Source organism: Eubalaena glacialis, chromosome 11, assembly GCF_028564815.1.
Source record: "Eubalaena glacialis isolate mEubGla1 chromosome 11, mEubGla1.1.hap2.+ XY, whole genome shotgun sequence".
NCBI classification, from domain to species: Eukaryota; Metazoa; Chordata; class Mammalia; order Artiodactyla; family Balaenidae; genus Eubalaena; species Eubalaena glacialis.
In genome coordinates, this window is record NC_083726.1 from 35,196,727 (window position 1) to 35,219,677 (window position 22,951).

At 36.3% G+C, this 22,951-nt stretch overlaps 1 protein-coding gene across 1 annotated transcript in view; it reads right to left on the minus strand.

The window, feature by feature from the left end:
- Nucleotides 1–22,951, minus strand: part of LRRIQ1 (leucine rich repeats and IQ motif containing 1) — a 180,109-nt gene that overhangs the window by 104,450 nt on the left and 52,708 nt on the right. Inside the window, exon 13 of the mRNA XM_061205523.1 lies at nt 13,904–13,997. Within this exon, the coding sequence (XP_061061506.1) occupies nt 13,904–13,997 (94 nt within the window). The remainder of the gene's footprint in view (nt 1–13,903; nt 13,998–22,951) is intronic.

A 22,951-nucleotide genomic window follows, 5' to 3' on the forward strand; every position in this document is an offset into this window, starting at 1 on the left:
TGTCCTAAATTAAAAAAAGGCTTGCATGGAAACTTATACCATAGTCTATATATCAATGATATCAGAAGAATTTGCTAAAATAAGGGATACTGTGGTCCTGGGCAGTTACATTCCAATGATATGTCACTGATTAACATTGCCATTGGTTTTATATAAATGCTGTGAACTTTTTAAAGAAAACTATCCCTGTAACTCTAAAATTAGAGAGTACATACCAAATAAATAAAGAAATCAGCTTTCTACTCAGAAATAATTGATGGTTGGAATAAAGAGCCATTTTAACCAAATAATCTAATATAATCCAAGAGGCAAAAATATAAGAATTTGCTTTATCAGATTAAGGAACAGATCAATATTTTACCACAAACATTTTACCTAATAAAAAAATGCTTATGCTCCAGACAACCAAAGTAATGAAAAATAATTTCAAAGGTAATACAGGACATTAGAGTTCTTTCTAGGTGTTGCAACTGGCATCATGTGGAAGTTGTTGAGATGTTAATTGACACGGATCAGCAAAATGATAGTTTTATCATCAAATGCTATATTTTGGACATGGTTATTGATATAGATATCATCAAGTATAATATTGTAGCTACACACAATAATTCTAGAGAATGTGGGTCAACAGTGTTTGAATTTTTACATTTGGAATATTTTGATATTACACTCATCACCTTTACATTAAAAGTTCCCAGTTTATTTTAGTCACAATATTTTGAACTTCTTTGGATGTAAAATTTTAGTTTGCTTGGATCTTCAAGAATACGACAGTGTCTTCAAATTTGTGAATCACATAATAAATATTCAGATTGGAGTTCGTGTTTTATTTAAACATTTTTTTCTTAAATCTTTTTTTTAAGGAACAATAGTCAGATTTGTATACGTTAGTAGTGCATGAATTGGCCTTAAATTCAAATGCAGCCTTATAAAGAGCCTATGATAAATATATTAGAAAGTGCTGTAACAAGTTGATTCATGTTCAAAATGAAGTATAAGGACACTGTGAGATCTCAGCCTTAGTTTTTCCAGCTGGGCTCCTCCTAGTCAAGGGCTGAATCAATATTTCATTTAGTGAAAACTTCCTGGTGAATATTCTGTCACTTAAGAAGCTCTATTAATCATTAATGAATGAAACGCATTCCCAAAGGAAATTCCAAACTGAGTCTGTGGATTAAGTTTTAAAAAGAGATTTCTTTTAGTACATCAGTTTTGTTCATGTTATCACTGGCTAGACATGAAAGTAAGAAGCCAATTGGGAAAATCTATAACTAATCCCTTCGTTGGTATCAAGGGGTTATGTAAAGTTCATTGGAACATACTGGTTAAAGTCTGAGTTGATCCTTTCATTAACAAACCCATATTTTATAGATTACTAGATTTTAACCTCTTTAGATAAATGAATTTCTTCTTAAAATTATGAAAGCTGTATTAGAGCAACTGATCTAAGTGAAATTTGATAGGTAAAATTTTCAAGTTGCTATTAGTCTAGTCCATAAAAGTTAACTTAAACATAGAAATTGTAATAGCTAAATAATTTTATATATAAATACTACCTATTCTCTTTCAGTATTGATTATTTCTAATTAAATATTTTCTTTAAAACTATAAAGTATATATACTTAGTAAATGTAATAAAATGTGAATGTTTATCTTTATATACGTATTACAGTGTTATATCAATTGATTTTACAAGAAGCACATTTTATTCAATAAAATAGTGCTTATGCTTTCTACAAACAAAATAATGAAAAATAAATAAATTAAAAGGTTACTCAGGACATAGGTTTGTTTCTAGTTGTTGCAACTTGCGACATGGCAGCTGTTCAGATGGTAACTGATACCAGATCAGCAAGAGAATTCATGTCCTATTTGCCCAACACCTAACAGAAAAACCATTGCCCCCCAAAGAACTTGCTCTGAATAATGGGCACAGCTGTTATTTTTATTTGTCACTGTATGCCAACTATATAACTTGTTCTATAGAATTACTTGGGAAAATATCTCTCTAGAAACAACCCATCAGACATTTTCATTATAAATAATATCACCTGCTAAGCAGTCTTTCAGACATGATTACACTCTTCTTTTTATGGGAAAATTTATGGGAAATTTCACTCTAAGATCTGGTTCCTAGAAATGAGGACCCAAACTTGGTGGATTAGTGCTTTAAATCTCAATGTAAGAGAAGCACAGCCCTAGAATGTGAGCTAGTGCATCTGGATGGGGACCTTGACTGCTTCTATTCCAGAAAAGGGAGTCCTTCACCAAGCTGGTAAGAGGTCTAGAAACATATCTAGGTGGCCTTTTCACATATGCACAAAAAATCTTTAAATAGTTTTAATTTCTGATCACCTTATGATTTGACATTAACTAATAGTTGACATTTCCTATAATAACTTGTCCTAAGATCAGCTTCTCAGGAAACTTGGAGAATCTGATAAATACTATGGTTCCCTAGGAGTCTGAGGACTCCAATTTTAGAACTCCAGATATTGATAATTACTGCAAATCAACAATAATATAAATTTTCAATTTATAGAAAATAACATTTTCAATCACTAAAATAAAATTGAATAAATTCAATAGAAAAATTAGGGGGGTTGAAACATGCATTTTTTCAAGCTTTTATACATTATAATGTAATTAAATTCAGTAATGTATTCCTCCAACAAATAAATTTGGGTGTCTACTAAATACAAGGCATACAAGGACTCTAAACTATAAGGATCTGTACAATAATCTGGGGTCACTTCTACTACTTAATTTTAGCCATTTTTTAATGCTTGGATTTTCATTTAATTTGGCTACTTTCCCCTAATCTCTTGTCACTTTTCTACCAAAAACAAGCTTCCCCAAATACTATTTTCATTTTCATACAACTATTCAAAATTTCTCTATAGCTCCTTAAAAATAATGGCTAGCATTATCAAGTATGCTTTCTGACAGGCACTACTATAAAGTGCTGTCATGTGGTAACATATTTATTCCTCATAGAGACTGTTGGTATGCTCTGACACTCGTGTTCTTCTCTATTTTTCCCAGGGTTTTTTTGCAGTTAGTTTGGCCATGTGACTAGTTACAGTTAATACAGTATGAGAGGAGTGATCACTGCCACTTTTGAGGGCAGAGTGGTTAAATGTCAGTTGTTTTCCTGGTGGTCATTTTCCCCACCACAATCTACTACCTAAAAAAGTGAGGTTATGTTGAAGTTATGTGACACAGAGTCACAAAATGGAAGCAGCGTGAGTTTCTGAGTCTGCTTAGATTAGACAGGCCAAATTCACATCAGACATAATGTAAACAAACAAACAAAAACCTTCTAATGTATTAAACCACATAGATTTCTGAGTTTGTTGTTATGTGGTATAACCTATACTACCCTAATGAATAGATCCTATGAGATAGGTACTATTATTATACCCATTTTACAGATGAAGGAAGAGACATAGCAAGATTAAGTAACTTGAGCAAGGCAAACAACCAGGAAGTGGTGGAACTAGATATGCACCTGAGCAGTTTACTCACAAGGCCCATGTATATATCCACTATGCTACAGTCCCTTTCCATGACCACAGGATAAAGGAGACATTTTATCCTCGCATATGAAACCCTTTACAATCTGGCAATAATACAACACATAAAACCGCAGAGTACAATGTTTAAATTCTAGGCTTCAGAACTCAAATTCCACCCCTGACACTTACTTCATAACCAGGTAAGTCACAGGGTATCTAAACTTCAGTAAATACTCTGTAAAATGAGAATGATAATTACAGAACCTAACTTAGCTGCTGTGAAATGAAGGAATATATACAGGTACTAAGCCCACTCTCTGACACACTGCAAGCATAAGTACTTGATTTCTTACTTCTTTCCAATGGTATTCCCACTATACCCACTTCACCTGAATAGACTGGCCTTCTAACAGAGCCTAACTTCACCTTTCACATTCCCTCCTTTTTTGGATATTTCCTCCATCAGAAGTGCTTTCTTTTCTTTTAATTTGGTTTTCCTTTTTTTTTTTTAATTTAATTTTATTTATTTAGTTTTTGGCCACGTCGTGCAGCATGTGGGATTTAGTTTCCTGACAAGGGATTGAACCCGTGCCCCCTGCATTGAGAGAGCAGAGTCTTAACCACTGGACCACCAGGGAAGTCCCTGATTTTCAGTCTTACCAAACTTTTGAGGTTTAACTCAAAGTTTGCCTCTTCAGCGCAGGCAGTTTTCCCTGGTCACACTAAATTAAGATAATATTTCCAAATTTCTAAAGCATATCTCTTGCCTACAATAATCATCTGACACTTACATTTTATTAGGTACTAAAATCTAAGAGTTAAGAGCACAGATTCTGGAGCTAGACTGCATGGATTTGAATCCTGGGTCTTTGACTTGCTAGCTGTGTGAAACTGGGCAGGCTACTTAGCCTTTTGGGAACTCAGTTTTCTTAAGTATAAAATGGGGACACTAGGTTGCTATTTCATCAGGCATATTGTGAGGATTAAATGAGAACGATGAGAATGGTGTTGGGCACAAAGTCAATGCTGTTTCAGTGTTTGTTACCATTAGTTTTCATGGTTATCATTTTTGAATACATTTTCTATCCCTAACAAGATTATAAAAATGACTTGAAATCATGGGTTACATTGAATATCCCTTATAATGTCTAACATGTTAGGACACTGGTTGCATATAGCAGGCATACACTAAATACCTGGTGATTGAATAAGAACTGGTAGGCCTAGTAATAGAAAATAATAGATTTTTGTGTGCTTACCATGTTCTAGGAATTGTTATCAACAAGATATGTGTATTATCCCATTCAAATCTAATGGCTATACCATAAGATAGGTACCATTTTTATCCTCATTTTACTAATGAAGATTCAGAGCCATAGAAAAGGTAAGTTACTTGCCCAGGATCACAAAACACGGGGCAGGAGGAAGATGTCCTTGTTTAAAAACACAATGATTTCCAAACTTTAGTGCACACTGAATCACACAAAGGGCTTGATAAAACACAGATTACTGGGAATCATCTGCTAGCTTCTGATTCAGTGGATCTGGACAGTGTCCAAGATTTTGCATTTCTAACAGGCTTCCAAGTGATGATGAAGCTGCTGGTCTGGGGGATACACCTTTAAGAACCACTGCACTGGGTTATACTCTTTCCTCCATGCTATACAGCTTAAATTACTCTTAGAAACAGATGTTTCTAAACTAGAAGTTGACAGGTTCTGTTCTAAAACATGTGGAAACATACCAGGTTTCCCTAAAAAACACTGTAACATTAGAAATTTATGTGGAAACTGAGCTTTAAAGAAAAAAGAAAGAAAAATAGATTTTCTGGCAAAAAGATAATAACTCTTCTGTGATACTCAACTTATCAATGAGTAGCAAATCACACAGGTGTTTGACTTGGTGTAAAAATGCTGCTGTTTTCTTAACTAAACGTCAATTAACAAATTCAAGAAACCAATACATCTAGAAAGAGAATGTCACAGGTTTGCAGTGACCTTAGACAAGGGAGGGAACAACGACTACTCCCTAGACTCTCTTATCTTTTTCTACAGGTGGATTAAGTCAGGTAAAGGAATTTTAAACATAATCAGATCATTGGTTCTTCTCTAAGATATCTTATATTCCTCTGAAGCACTCAGAAAAACAAGGATCTTCCTGGCTATGGCCACACATCACAGGGAAACCAAATCAGGGGAAAGAGTCAACTGCTTCTGCCCTAGGACTGGATGTCACAACAACCTTTTTTTCAGTCATTCATTTCTCCCTGTCTATATTTTATTCATAAATTATTTTTACTACCTGGTCAAATTGATAAGACTTGCTGACTTGATCCAAACTTAAGATCCTGAAATAGATTTTCCTACTTGAATTTTAGTAAATGGTTGCCTTTCCCTACACTTAGCATGTTGCCAAACACACCTTGCTAAATTAGGCTACAAGCCCTGTCCATTTTGACTTGTTCTGCCTTGATGTATCTATGACCTGATATGATACAAATGTCAAATGTACAATAAATCATATTAAACCATCTAACAAATGCATGCTGCTGGACATAAAAAGAGATAAGAGTTCAGGCCATAAACATCACCAGTACTAGAAAATTCCAAAGTGGATATATGCAAAGTTTTTCAGTATACTGGGATTTAATTCACCTAGACCTGGTAAACGAGTCTGAGGATGTGTGAGAGAAAAACCACTTAAAGCCAAGGGAAAGAACAAGTGGGAAGCAAAAGGCAGAAAAATTACAGGAACTCCCATGAGGATGGGAATAATTCTCATCAGCCAAAGTTGAAAGGATACATGTAAGAGACATTGGGCAGAATACTCAGAAAGTTGGTGCCATAGTAGTGGGGCTAAATTAGCACTAGTCTGAAGATTTCTTTGAGACTTCCCTAACAGAACTTAAAAGGAAATTTTGAAGGTATCTCACCAATTCCAAGTAATGTAGCTGCTGCATGTGAGAAGCAAAATATATGTTATTTAAAGGAAAAAAAAAACAAAATTAAGAAATCAACAAGTATAAAATTTTAAATGTCCAGACTACAACCAAAATTGACTGGGCATGCAAGAAGTAAGAAAATATGACCCAGAATCATAAAAAAAATCAATAAAAATAGACCTCAAAATGATAGAGATGATGAAATTAACAGACAAGGATGTTAAAACAGCTATTATAAATATTATCCACATGTTCAAGGTGATTCAGGAAAATATGACCATGATTAGGAGAGAAATTGTAAATGTTAAAAAATAAAGGAAACGTCTCAAAATGAAAATCATAATATCTGATCTGAACTGAAAAACAGTCTAGATGGGATTAACAGCAGAGTAGCTATACAGGAAGAAAATATCAGAGAATTTGAAGACATAGCAATAACTAGTAAGACTGAAATACAGGCAGAAAAAAGTATAATAAATATAAGAACAGAGCAATAGCGACATCTGGGCTATATCAAGTGGTCTAATACTGATGAAGTTAGAGTCCTAGTAGGATAAGATAGAACAAAATATTTGAAAATTACTAGCCAACAATTTTCAAAATTTTATGGAAACTATAAATCCACTGTATCTGAGAGGTTCAGTAAATCCTAAACATGGATGGACCTAGAGATTATCATATTAAGTGAAGTAAGTCAGACAGAGAAAGACAAATATCATATGATATCACTTATATGTGGAACAAAAAAAGATACAAATGAACTTATTTACAACACAGAAATAGACTCACAGACATAGAAGACAAACTTATGGTTCCCAAAGAAGAAAGACAAAGGGAGGGGGTAAGTTAGGAGTTTGGAATTAATAGATACACACTACTATGTATAAAGTAGATAAGCATTAAGGACTTACTGTATAAGAAAGGGAACTATATTCAATAACTTGTAATAACCCATAATAGAAAAAAATCTGAAAAGAATACACACACTCACACATAACTGAATCACTTTGCTGTACACCTGCAACTAACACAACATGGTAAATCAACTATACATTAATTAAGAAAAACTTAAGCCAATAAACAACAAAAAAATCCTAAGCAGAGTAAATCTATATAAAAGCAACCAAAGCACATTATAATCAAATTGCTGAAGACCACTGATGAAGGGAAAATCTTAAAAGTACTCAGAGACAGAGGAATGAAGACATGAATGTTCACAGATTTCTCATCAGAAACAGTGAAAGCCATAAGACAGTGGAGAGACATTTTTAAACAATTGGAAGAGGGGACTGACCACCCAGGGGCATAAGGTGATTTTTCAAGGTGATAAAAATGTTCAATACCTTGATTGTGGTGGTTTTTACACAATATTCATACTCATAAACTGATACTCAAAACTGATAAATTTTATTATAGGTAAATTACTTCAAAAAATGTGATTATAAAAAAAGATGAAGCTTAACTTCGGGAAAATGGTGTTAGCATAATTTCAGAGTTTCAGATTAAAGAATTTTTTTAAAAAGAAAATTCATTTAAAAAAAATCACAGAGCAGAAGAAAGAAGAATTACAATCCTGCAGTCTGTGGAACAAAAACCAGATTCACAGAAAGATAGACAAGATGAAAAGGCAGAGGGCTACATACCAGATGAAGGAACAAGATAAAACCCCAGAAAAACAACTAAATGAAGTGAAGATAGGCAACCTTCCAGAAAAAGAATTCAGAATAATGGGAGTGAAGATGATCCAGGACCTCAGAAAAAGAATGGAGGCAAAAATCGAGAAGATGCAACAAATGTTTAACAAAGACCTAGAAGAATTAAAGAACAAACAAACAGAGATGAACAATACAATAACTGAAATGAAAACTACACTAGAAGGAATCAATAGCAGAATAACTGAGGCAGAAGAACGGATAAGTGACCTGGAAGACAGAATGGTGGAATTCACTGCTGCAGAACAGAATAAAGAAAAAAGAATGAAAAGAAATGAAGACAGCCTAAGAGACCTCTGGGACAACATTAAACGCAACAACGTTCGCATTATAAGGGTCCCAGAAGGAGAAGAGAGAGAGAAAGGACCAGAGAAAATATTTGAAGAGATTATAGTCGAAAACTTCCCTAACATGGGAAAGGAAATAGCCACCCAAGTCCAGGCAGCACAACGAGTCCCATACAGGATAAACCCAAGGAGAAACACACCAAGACACACAGTAATCAAATTGGTAAAAACTAAAGACAAAGAAAAATTATTGAAAGCAGCAAGGGAAAAACGACAGATAACATACAAGGGAACTCCCATAAGGTTAACAGCTGATTTCTCAGCAGAAACTCTGCAAGCCAGAAGTGAGTGGCATGACATATTTAAAGTGGTGAAAGGGAAGAACCTACAACCAAGATAACTCTACCCGGCAAGAATTTCCTTCAGATTCAATGGAGAAATCAAAAGCTTTACAGACAAGCAAAAGCTAAGAGAATTCAGCGCCACCAAACCTGGTCTACAATAAATGCTAAAGGAACTCCTCTAAGTGGGAAACACAAGAGAAGAAAAGGACCTACAAAAACAAACCCAAAACAATTAAGAAAATGGTCATAGGAACATACATATCGATAATTACCTTAAATGTGCATGGATTAAATGCTCCAACCAAAAGATACAGGCTCACTGAATGAATACAGAAACAAGACCCATATATATGCTGTCTACAAGAGACCCACTTTAGACCTAGAGACACATACAGACTGAAAGTGAGGGGATGGAAAAAGATATTCCATGCAAATGGAAATCAAAAGAAAGCTGGAGTAGCTATACTCATATCAGATAAACTAGACTTTAAAATAAAGAATGTTACAAGAGACAAGGAAGGACACTACATAATGATCAAGGGATCAATCCAAGAAGAAGCTATAACAATTATAAATATATATGCACCCAACATAGGAGCACCTCAATACATAAGGCAACTGCTAACAGCTATAAAAGAGGAAATTGACACTAACACAGTAATAGTGGGGGACTTTAACACCTCACTTACACCAATGGGGATATCATCCAAACAGAAAATTAATAAGGAAACAAAAGCTTTAAATGATACAATAGACCAAATAGATTTAGACCAAATTGATATTTATAGGACATTCCATCCAAAAACAGCAGATTACACTTTCTTCTCAAGTGCGCACGGAACATTCTCCAGGATAGATCACATCTTGGGTCACAAATCAAGCTTCAGTACATTTAAGAAAATTGAAATCATATCAAGCATCTTTTCTGACCACAACGCTATGAGATTAGAAATCAATTACAGGGGAAAAAAAGTAAAAAACACAAACACATGGAGGCTAAACAATACGTTACTAAATAACCAAGAGATCACTGAAGAAATCAAAGCAGAAATTTAAAAATACCTAGAGACAAATTACAATGAAAACACGATGATCCAAAACCTATGGGATGAGGCAAAAGCAGTTCTAAGAGGGAAGTTTATGGCAATACAATCCTACCTCAAGAAACAACAAATATCTCAAATAAACAACCTAACCTTACACCTAAAGGAACTAGAGAAAGAAGAACAAACAAAATGCAAAGTTAGTAGAAGGAAAGAAATCATAAAGATCAGAGCAGAAATAAATGAAATAGAAACAAAGAAGACAATAGCAAAAATCAATAAAACTAAAAGCTGGTTCTTTGAGAAGATAAACAAAATTGATAAACCATTAGCCAGATTCATCAAGAAAAAGAGGGAGAGGACTCAAATCAATAAAATTAGAAATGAAAATGGAGAAGTTACAACAGACACCACAGAAATACAAAGCATCCTAAGAGACTACTACAAGTTCCTCTATGCCAATAAAATGGAAACCTGGAAGAAATGGACAAATTCTTAGAAAGGTATAACCTTCCAAGACTGAAGCAGGAAGAAATAGAAAATATGAACAGACTAATCACAAGTAATGAAATTGAAACTGTGATTAAAAATCTTCCAACAAACAAAAGTCCAGGACCACATGCCTTCACAGGTGAATTCTATCAAACATTTAGAGAAGAGCTAACACCCATCCTTCTCAAACTCTTCCAAATAACTGCAGAGGAAGGAACACTCCCAAACTCGTTCTATGAGGTCACCATCACCCTGATACCAAAACCAGACAAAGATACTACAAAAAAAAAAAATTACAGACCAATATCACTGATGAATATACATGTAAAACTGAAAAAAAAAAAACACCAGAATCCAACAACACATTAAAAGGACCATACACCATGATCAAGTGGGATTTATCTCAGGGATGTAAGGATGCTTCAGTATACGCAAATCAATCAATGTGATACACCATATTAACAAATTGAAGAAGAAAAACCATATGATCATCTCAATAGATGCAGAAAAAGCTTTTGACAAAATTCAACACCCATTTATGATAAAAACTCTCCAGAAAGTAGGCATAGAGGGAACCTACCTCAACATAATAAAGGCCATATACGACAAACCCACAGCAAACATCATTCTCAATGGTGAAAAACTGAAGCCATTTCCTCTAAGATCAGGACCAAGACAAGGATGTCCACTCTCACCACTATTATTCAACATAGGTTTGGAAGTCCTAGCCACAGCAATCAAAGAAGAAAAAGAAATAAAAGGAATACAAATTGGAAAAGAAGTAAAACTGTCACTGTTTGCAAATGACATGATACTATACATAGAGAATCATAAAGATGCCACGAGAAAACTACTAGAGCTAATCAATGAATTTGGTAAAGTAGCAGGATACAAAATTAATGCACAGAAATCTCTCACATTCCTATACACTAATGATGAAAAATCTGAAAGAGAAATTAAGGAAACACTCCCATTTACCATTGCAACAAAAAGAATAAAATACTTAGGAATAAATCTACCTAGGGAGACAAAAGACCTGTATGCAGAAAACTATAAGACACTGATGAATGAAATTAAAGATGATACAAACAGATGGAGAGATATACCATGTTCTTGGATTGGAAGAATCAATATTGTGAAAATGACTATACTACCCAAAGGAATCTACAGATTCAATGCAATCCCTACCAAATTACCAATGGCATTTTTTACAGAATTAGAACAAAAAAATCTTAAAATTTGTATGGAGACACAAAAGACCCCGAATAGCCAAAGCAGTCTTGAGGGAGAAATAGGGAGCTGGAGGAATCAGACTTCCTGACTTCAGACAAAACTACAAAGCTACAGTAATCAAGACAATATGGTACTGGCATAAAAACAGAAATATAGATCAATGGAATAGCATAGAAAGCCCAGATATAAACCCACGCACCTATGGTCAATTAATCTATGACAAAGAAGGCAAGGATATACAATGGAGAAAAGACAGTCTCTTCAATAAGTGGTGCTGAGAAAACTGGACAGCTACATGGAAAAGAATGGAATTAGAACAATCCCTAACACCATACACAAAAATAAACTCAAAATGGATTAGAGACCTAAATGTAAGTCCAGACACTATAAAATTCTTAGAGGAAATCTTCGGAAGAACACTCTTTGACATAAATCACAGCAAGATCTTTTTTGATCCACCTCCTAGATTAATGGAAATAAAAACAAAAATAAACAAATGGGACCTAATGAAACTTAAAAGCTTTTGCACAGCAAAGGAAACCATAAACAAAACGAAAAGACAACCCTCAGAATGGGAGAAAATATTTGCTAACAAATCAACGGACAAAGGATTAATCTCCAAAATATATAAACAGCTCATGCAGCTCGATATTAAAAAAACAAACAACCCAATCCAAAAATGGGCAGAAGACCTAGATAGACATTTCTCCAAAGAAGACATACAGATGGCCAAGAAGCACATGAAAAGCTGCTCAACATCACTAATTATTAGAGAAATGCAAATCAAAACTACAATGAGGAATCACCTCACACCAGTTCGAATGGGGATCATCAGAAAATCTACAAACAAGAAATGCTGGAGAGGGTGTGGAGAAAAGGGAACCCTCTTGCACTGTTGTTGGGAATGTAAATTGATACAGCCACTATGGAGAACAGTATGGAGGTTCCTTAAAAAACTTAAAATAGAATTACCATATGACCCAGCAATCCCAATACTGGGCGTATACCCAGAGAAAACCATAATTCAAAAAGACACATGCACCCCTATGTTCATTGCAGCACTATTTACAATAGCCAGGACATGGAAACAACCTAAATGCCCATCGACAGATGAATGGATAAAGATGTGGTACATATATACGATGGAGTATTACTCAGACATAAAAAGGAATGAAATTGAGTCATTTGTAGAGACGTGGATGGATCTAGAGACTGTCATACAGAGTGAAGTAAGTCAAAAAGAGAAAAACAAGTATCGTATATTAACGCATGTATGTGGAACCTAGAAAAATGGTACAGATGAACCGGTTTGCAGGGCAGAAATGGAGACACAGATGCAGAGAACAAACGTATGGACACCTAGAGGGGGAAGTGGTGGGGGGGCGGGGGTGGTGGTGGGATGAATTGGGAGATTGGGATTGACATGTATACACTGATGTGTATAAAATTGATGACTAATAAGAACCTGCTGTAGAAAAAAATAAATAAAATTAAATTAAAAAAAAAAACAATCAAGGGAATTCCCTGGTGGCTCAGTGGATAGAATCCACCTGCCAATGCAAGCAAGGGACACGGGTTCAACCCCTGGTCCAGGAAGATCCCACATGCCATGGAGCATCTAAGCCCATGTACCATAACTACTGAATCCCGCGCACGTAGAGCCCGTGCTCCGCAACAAGAGAAGCCACTGCAAGGAGAAGCCCGCACACTGCAACAAAGAGTAGTCCCCGCTTGCCGCAACTAGAGAAAGCCCACATGCAGCAATGAAGACCCAATGTAGCCAAAAATAAATAAAATTAAATCTTTTAAAAAAAAGTTTAAAAAAAATCACAAATTTTTTTTTTCATTTACATCTAGGTACTGCAATATTCCAAATAGAGGCACGAATTCACATATACTTATAATACATACATTAACAGACACCAACCTTCTCTTTTAAGAAAATAAAACAAAATCAAATTACTGGCAGAAAGGAAATAATTTTTAATAGCAAGCTATGGGATTTAGATGATTCAAAAAGTAATTCCCACCAAATGTCTTTTCTATAAACACAAAACCTAAATTGACATCATACTAAAAGTGTCACATAATCCATGGTATCGATCAAAATTATCATTTCAAATTTGCATTAGTTCATGCATGTACAAAAATTATTTTAGGTAGAAGATATTTTTTAAACTATTTTTACAAAACTGTTTTGTTTTGAATAACTTTTAAATTATTTTTTATTAACTTTTCCCAAGTAATTAGTATACACAGAACAATTTTCATCAAACTGTGTTCTCTGCAACTATAATAAAGTATGTACATAGGGTGCAACATTGTTTCTTTACCTCCAGTTTATTTCTTGAAGAAGTGGGTTTCCAGTGAGAGACAATTCATGGAGAGAAAAGCATGCAGCAAACCACCTTAGGGCACTTGTAAGATCTATAGAAAATAAACAATAAAAATTATTATGAAAGTTATCACAGATAAAGAAAAATAATCATAAATCAATGACCATTTTATTTATGGGTTAGCTATTAAAGAAAGGCAACAAAAAATATTTATTTTGCAGAATATGATATGCTTTTAAAAGGAGACCATATTAAGAACCTAGACTCTGCTGTCAAAATACATATTTCTAGGGGTCTGGGCAAGATGGCGGAAGAGTAAGACACGGAGATCACATTCCTTCCCACAGATACATTAGAAATACATCTACACCTGGAACTGCTCCTACAGAACACCCACTGAACGCTGACAGAAGACGTCAGACCTCCCAAAAGGCAAGAAACTCCCCACGTACTTGGGTAGGGCAAAAGAAAAAAGAAATAACAGAGACAAAAGAATAGGGACAGGACCTGCACCAGTGGGAGGGAGCTGTGAAGGAGGAAAGGTTTCCACACACTAGGAAGCCCCTTCGCGGGCAGAGACTGCGGGTGGCAGAGGGGGGAAGCTTCAGAGCCACGGAGGAGAGCGCAGCCACAGGGGTGCGGAGGGCAAAGCGGAGAGATTCCCGCACAGAGGATCGGTGCCAACCAGCACTCACCAGCCTGAGAGGCTTGTCTGCTCAGCCGCTGGGGCGGGCGGGGGCTGGGAGCTGAGGCTTGGGCTTCGGTTGGATCCCAGGGAGAGGACTGGGGTTGGCTGTGTGAACACAGCCTGAAGGGGCTGGTGCGCCACAGCTGGCAGGGAGGGAGTCCGGGAAAAGGTCTGGAGCTGCCGAAGAGGCAAGAGACTTTTTCTTGCCTCTTTGTTTCGCGGTGCGCAAGGAGAGGGGATTCAGAGCGCCGCCTAAACGAGCTCCAGAGACTGGCGCGAGCCGCGGCTATCAGCCCGGACCCCAGAGACGGGCATGAGACGCTAAGGCTGCTGCTGCCGCCACCAAGAAGCCTGTGTGTGAGCACAGGTCACTCTCCACACCGCCCCTCCCGGGAGCCTGTGCAGCCCGCCACTGCCAGGCTCCCATGATCCAGGGACAACTTCCCTGGGAGAACACACGGCGCGCCTCGGGCTGGTGCAACGTCACGCCGGCCTCTGCTGCCGCAGGCTCACCCCGCATCCGTATCCTTCCCTCCTCCCTGCCCGAGTGAGCCAGAGCCCCTGAAGCAGCTGCTCCTTTAACCCCGTCCTGTGTGAGCGAAGAACAGACGCCCTCAGGCGACCTACACGCAGAGGCGGGTCCAAATCCAAAGCTGAACCCCGGGAGCTGTACGAACAAAGAAGAGAAAGGGAAATATCTCCCAGCAGCCTCAGAAGCAGCGGATTAAAGCTCCACAAACAACTTGATGTGCCTGCATCTGTTGAATACCTGAATAGACAACGAATCATCCCAAATTCAGGAGGTGGACTTTGGGAGCAGGATGTATTAATTTTTCCCCTTTTCCTTTTTTTGTGAGTATATATGTGTATGCTTCTGGGTGAGATTTTGTCTGTATAGCTTTGCTTTCACCATTTGTCCTAGGGTTCGGTCTGTCCGTTTTTTTGTTTGTTTGTTTGTTTGTTTGTTTACTTAAAAATTTTTTTTCTTAATAAATTTTTTCCTTACTTTTTATTTTAAAAAATTAAAAAAATTTTTTCTTAATAAGTTTTTTATTTTAAAAAAATTTAAAAATTGTTTTTCTTAATAAATTTTTTTCTTAATAATTTTTTTCTTATTTTTTATTATAAAAAATTAATAAACTTATTTTTAAAAATTAAAAAAAATTTTTTTCTTAATTTTTTTTCTTATTTTTTATTATAATAGCTTTATTTTATTTTATTTTATTTTATTTTATTTTATTTTATTTTATCCTCTTTCTTTCTATTTTTTCTCCCTTCTATTCTGAGTCGTGTGGATGAAAGGCTCTTGGTGCTACAGCCAGGCATCAGGGCTGTGCCTCTGAGGTGGGAGAGCCAACTTTAGGACACTGGTCCAAAAGAGACCTCCCAGCTCCACGTAATACCAAATGGCGAAAATCTCTCAGAGATCTCCATCTCAACATCAAGACCCAGCTTCACTCAACGACCAGCAAGCTACAGTGCTGGACACCCTATGCCAAACAACTAGCAAGACAGGAACACAGCCCCATCCATTAGCAGAGAGGCTGCCTAAAATCATAATAAGGCCACAGACACCCCAAAACACACCACCAGACGTGGACGTGCCCACCAGAAAGACAAGATCCAACCTCATCCACCAGAACACAGGCACTAGTCCCCTCCACCAGGAAGCCTACACAACCCACTGAACCAACCTTAGCCACTGGGGACAGATACCAAAAACAACGGGAACTACGAACCTGCAGCCTGTGAAAAGGAGACCCCAAACACAGTAAGATAAGCAAAATGAGAAGACAGAAAAACACACAGCAGATGAAGGAGCAGGGTCAAAACACACCAGACCTAACAAATGAAGAGGGAATAGGCAGTCTACCTGAAAAAGAATTCAGAATAATGATAGTAAAGAAGATCCAAAATCTTGGAAATAGAATAGACAAAATGCAAGAAACATTTAACAAGGACGTAGAAGAACTAAAGAGGAACCAAGCAACGATGAAAAACACAATAAATGAAATTAAAAATACTCTAGACGGGATCAATAGCAGAATAACTGAGGCAAAAGAAAGGATAAGTGACCTGGAAGATAAAATAGTGGAAATAATTACTGCAGAGCAGAATAAATAAAAAGAATGAAAAGAACTGAGGACAGTCTCAGAGACCTCTGGGACAACATTAAACGCACCAACATTCGAATTATAGGGGTCCCAGAAGCAGAAGAGAAAAAGAAAGGGACTGAGAAAATATTTGAAGAGATTATAGTTGAAAACTTCCCTAATACGGGAAAGGAAATAGTTAATCAAGTCCTGGAAGCACAGAGAGTCCCATACTGGATAAATCCAAGGAGAAACATGCCAGGACACATATTAATCAAACTATCAAACATTAAATATAAAGAAAACATATTAAAAGCAGCAAGGGAAAAACAACTAATAACACACAAGGGAATACCCATAAGGTTAAGAGCTGATCTTTTAGCAGAAACTCTGCAAGCCAGAAGGGAGTGGCAGGATATACTTAAAGTGAGGAAGGAGAAAAACCTACAACCAAGATTACTCTACCCAGCAAGGATCTCATTCAGATTTGATGGAGAAATTAAAACCTTTACAGACAAGCAAAAGCTGAGAGAGTTCAGCACCACCAAACCAGTTTTACAACAAATGTTAAAGGAACTTCTCTAGGCAAGAAACACAAGAGAAGGAAAACACCTACAATAACAAACCCAAAACATTTAAGAAAATGGGAATAGGAACATACATATCGATAATTACCTTAAATGTAAATGGATTAAATGCTCCCACCAAAAGACACAGACTGGCTGAATGGATACAAAAACAAGACCCATATATATGCTGTCTACAAGAGACCCACTTCAGACCTAGGGACACATACAGACTGAAAGTGAGGGGATGGAAAAAGATATTTCATGCAAATGGAAATCAAAAGAAAGCTGGAGTAGCAATTCTCATATCAGACAAAATAGACTTTAAAATAAAGACTATTACAAGAGACAAAGAAGGACACTATATAATGATCAAGGGATCGATCCAAGAAGAAGGTATAACAATTGTAAATATTTATTCACCCAACATAGGAGCACCTCAATACATAAGGCAAATACTAACAGCCATAAAAGGGGAAATCGACAGTAACACAATCATAGTAGGGGATTTTAACACCCCACTTTCACCAATGGACAGATCATCCAAAATGAAAATAAATAAGGAAACACAAGCTTTAAATGATACATTAAACAAGATGGACTTAATTGATATTTATAGGACATTCCACCCAAAAACAACAGAATACACATTTTTCTCAAGTGCTCATGGAACATTCTCCAGGATAGATCATATCTTGGGTCACAAATCAAGCCTTGGTAAATTTAAGAAAATTGAAATCATATCAAGTATCTTTTCCAACCACAACGCTATGAGACTAGATATCAATTACAGGAAAAGATCTGTAAAAAATACAAACACATGGAGGCTACACAATACACTACTTAATAACGAAGTAATAACTGAAGAAATCAAAGGGGAAATCAAAAAATACCTAGAAACAAATGACAATGGAGACACGATGACCCAAAACCTATGGGATGCAGCAAAAGCAGTTCTAAGAGGGAAGTTTATAGCAATACAAGCCTACATCAAGAAACAGGAAACATCTCGAATAAACAACCTAACCTTGCACCTAAAGCAATTAGAGAAAGAACAAAAAAACCCCAAAGCTAGCAGAAGGAAAGAAATTATAAAGATCAGATCACAAATAAATGAAAAAGAAATGAAGGAGACAATAGCAAAGATCAATAAAACTAAAAAACTAAAAGCTGGTTCTTTGAGAAGATAAACAAAATAGATAAACCATTAGCCAGACTCATCAAGAGGAAAAGGGAGAAGACTCAAATCAATAGAATTAGAAATGAAAAAGGAGAAGTAACCACTGACACTGCAGAAATACAAACGATCATGAGAGATTACTACAAGCAACTCTATGCCAATAAAATGGACAACCTGGAAGAAATGGACAGATTCTTAGAAATGCACAACCTGCCGAGAATAACCCAGGAAGAAATAGAAAATATGAACAGACCAATCACAAGCACTGAAATTGAAACTGTGATTAAAAATCTTCCAACAAACAAAAGCCCAGGACCAGATGGCTTCACAGGCGAATTCTAGCAAACATTTAGAGAAGAGCTAACACCTATCCTTCTCAAACTCTTCCAAAATATTGCAGAGGAAGGAACACTCCCCAACTCATTCTACGAGGCCACCATCACCCTGATACCAAAACCAGACAAAGATGTCACAAAGAAAGAAAACTACAGGCCAATATCACTGATGAACATAGATGCAAAAATCCTCAACAAAATACTACCAAACAGAATCCAACAGCACTTTAAAAGGATCATACACCATGATCAAGTGGGGTTTATTCCAGGAATGCAAGGATTCTTCAATATATGTAAATCAATCAACGTGATACATCATATTAACAAATTGAAGGAGAAAAACCATATGATCATCTCAATAGATGCAGAGAAAGCTTTTGACAAAATTCAACACCCATTTATGATAAAAGCCCAGCAGAAAGTAGGCATAGAGGGAACTTTCCTCAACATAATAAAGGCCATATATGACAAACCCACAGCCAACATTGTCCTCAATGGTGAAAAACTGAAACCATTTCCACTAAGATCAGGAACAAGACAAGGTTGCCCACTCTCACCACTATTATTCAACATAGTTTTGGAAGTGTTAGCCACAGCAATCAGAGAAGAAAAAGAAATAAAAGGAATCCAAATCGGAAAAGAAGAAGTAAAGCTGTCACTGTTTGCAGATGACATGATACTATACATAGAGAATCATAAAGATGCCACGAGAAAACTACTAGAGCTAATCAATGAATTTGGTAAAGTAGCAGGATACAAAATTAATGCACAGAAGTCTCTTGCATTCCTATACACTAATGATGAAAAATCTGAAAGTGAAATTAAGAAAACACTCCCATTTACCATTGCAACAAAAAGAATAAAATATCTAGGAATAAACCTATCTAAGGAGACAAAAGACCTGTATGCAGAAAATTATAAGACACTGATGAAAGAAATTAAAGATGATACAAATAGATGGAGAGATATACCATGTTCTTGGATGGGAAGAATCAACATTGTGAAAATGACTCTACTACCCAAAGCAATCTACAGATTCAATGCAATCCCTATCAAACTACCACTGGCATTTTTCACAGAACTAGAACAAAAAATTTCACAATTTGTATGGAAACACAAAAGACCCCGAATAGCCAAAGCAATCTTGAGAACGAAAAATGGAGCTGGAGGAATCAGGCTCCCTGACTTCAGACTATATTACAAAGCTACAGTAATCAAGACAGTTTGGTACTGGCACAAAAACAGAAACATAGATCAATGGAACAGGATAGAAAGCCCAGAGATAAACCCATGCTCATATGGTCACCTTATCTTTGATAAAGGAGGCAAGCATATACAGTGGAGAAAAGACAGCCTCTTCAATAATTGGTGCTGGGAAAACTGGACAGCTACATGTAAAAGAATGAAATTAGAACACTCCCTAACACCATACACAAAAATAAACTCAAAATGGACTAAAGACCTAAATGTAAGGTCAGACATTATCAAACTCTTAGAGGAAAACATAGGCAGAACACTCTATGACATAAATCACAGCAAGATCCTTTTTGACCCAACTCCTAGAGAAATGGAAATAAAAACACAAATAAACAAATGGGACCTAATGAAACTTAAAAGCTTTTGCACAGCAAAGGAAACCATAAACAAGACCAAAAGACAACCCTCAGAATGGGAGAAAATATTTTCAAATGAAGCAACTGACAAAGGATTAATCTCCAAGATTTACAAGCAGCTCATGCAGCTCAATAACAAAAAAACAAACAACTCAATCCAAAAATGGGCAGAAGACCTAAATAGACATTTCTCCAAAGAAGATATACAGATTGCCAACAGACACATGAAAGAATGCTCAACATCATTAATCATTAGAGAAATGCAAATCAAAACTACAATGAGATATCATCTCACACTGGTCAGAATGGCCATCATCAAAAAATCTAGAAACAATAAATGCTGGAGAGGGTGTGGAGAAAAGGGAACCCTCTTGCACTGTTGGTGGGAATGTAAATTGATACAGCCACTATGGAGAACAGTATGGAGGTTCCTTAAAAAACTAAAAATAGAACTACCATACGACCCAGCAATCCCACTACTGGGCATATACCCTAAGAAAACCATAATTCAAAAAGAGTCATGTACCAAAATGTTCATTGCAGCTCTATTTACAATAGCCAGGACATGGAAGCAACCTAAGTGTCCATCATCAGATGAATGGATAAAGAAGATGTGGCACATATATACAATGGAATATTACTCAGCCATAAAAAGAAACGAAATGGAGGTATTTGTAGTGAGGTGGATGGAGTTAGAGTTTGTCATACAGAGTGAAGTAAGTCAGAAAGAGAAAAACAAATACAGTATGCTAACAAATATATATGGAATCTAAGGGAAAAAAAAAAAAAGGTCATGAAGAACCTAGGGGCAAGATGGGAATAAAGACACAGACCTACTAGAGAATGGACTTGGGGATATGGGGAGGGGGAAGGGTAAGATGTGACAGGGTGAGAGAGTGGCATGAACATATATACACTACCAAATGTAAAATAGATAGCTAGTGGGAAGCAGCCGCATAGCACAGGGAGATCAGCTCGGTGCTTTGTGACCACCTAGAGGGGTGGGATAGGGAGGGTGGGAGGGAGGGAGACGCAAGAGGGAAGAGATATGGGAACATATGTATATGTATAACTGATTCACTTTGTTATAAAGCAGAAACTAACACACCATTGTAAAGCAATTATACTCCAATAAAGATGTTAAAAAAAAAAAACATATTTCTACCATTTAGCCACTGTGTGAATTTATGCAAATCATACAACTGATTGATGATTCAGGTTCATCTCTATCTCATAGGGTGAGGATTAAATGAGATAATGTATGTAAAGGGCTTAGAGCAGTTTGTCCCAGATTGTAAATACAAAATCTAAAAAAGTAAAATCAAAAGTAATAGCATAGTGGTAAAATTGAACGTATGCCTAAACAGAATTATATTTATACTTTCAAAAGTAAAAATAGTAGGTCAATCTAGGATACATTAAGAGTAATTTATACCAGAATTACTCTTCCACAGAAAACAATCATAAAACTGAGCAATAAACATGAAGCACCTGTTTTTAAGCCTCACTCAGAGAAAAGGGAAACACACATGGTGAGCTGACGATCACAATGGTTTTCTGCCTAAATGCATTTTACCTTAGAGCAAGAAAGTGGAAACCAAGCAAAGAGGCTGTTTTGCTGAGTGAGGAGGCAAAGTTTAGATGTGAAGCTGGAATTTATGGTGAAAAGTTCTGAGAAGAAGCTGTGTGTGCATATGTTGGGGGAAGAAGTCTATGTGAGGATTTGCCGCAGGTCCTTGGAGTGCTAGGAGTTACAGGCAGGGCAACACTCTGAAAAACCTAGCAGAGATAACCTGCTATCAGGCTAAGAGCCGAATGATGACATTATAGTTCATGCAGCAGTGAAAGGCATTGGAATTTCAGCCCCGTCAGATGAGACTCAACTGAATAGCTCAGAGATTCAGCTAAAATCCAGAAAGACCATGCATTAGGAGTGAAGACAATGCCCTGGGGTAGGGACATGCACTGACAGTTGAAAACTAAAATGACTTGTCCTAGGAGGGAATGAAATTAAGGCTGACAGCAACAAAATTATCCACCAATACTTTAACTGCCTGCCAGAATTACACTTAATACCCTTTAAAAGGAAGACAACAACAGCCAGACTCAGCAAACTGTACTACAAACAATGTTCAACATACAGTTAAAAATTATTGGACATAAAAAGAAATAGGAAAATATGACTTATCATTAAGAGAAAATCAGTTAATAGGGACACATCCCAACATAGGCAAAATGTAAATCAATTTTTTGACAAAGACATCAAAGTCATTCAATGATGAAAATAGTTCGTTCAACAAATGTTGCTGGAACAGTTAACTAAATATCCATATTAAAAACTGAACTCATCCTCTACTTCAAACCTTTCATAAAAATTAATTTGAGGTGGATCACAGACCTAGAAGTAAAAACTTAAAGTACAAGACTTCTTACTTTCTTGTAAGAAAGTAAGAAAGCATAGAAAATCATCTCAATCTGGAGGTAGAAAAATATTACAAAGGACACAGAGAGCAAAAACTATTAAAAATAATAAAGTTTCACCAAAATTGAAAACTTCTGCTCATCTAAAG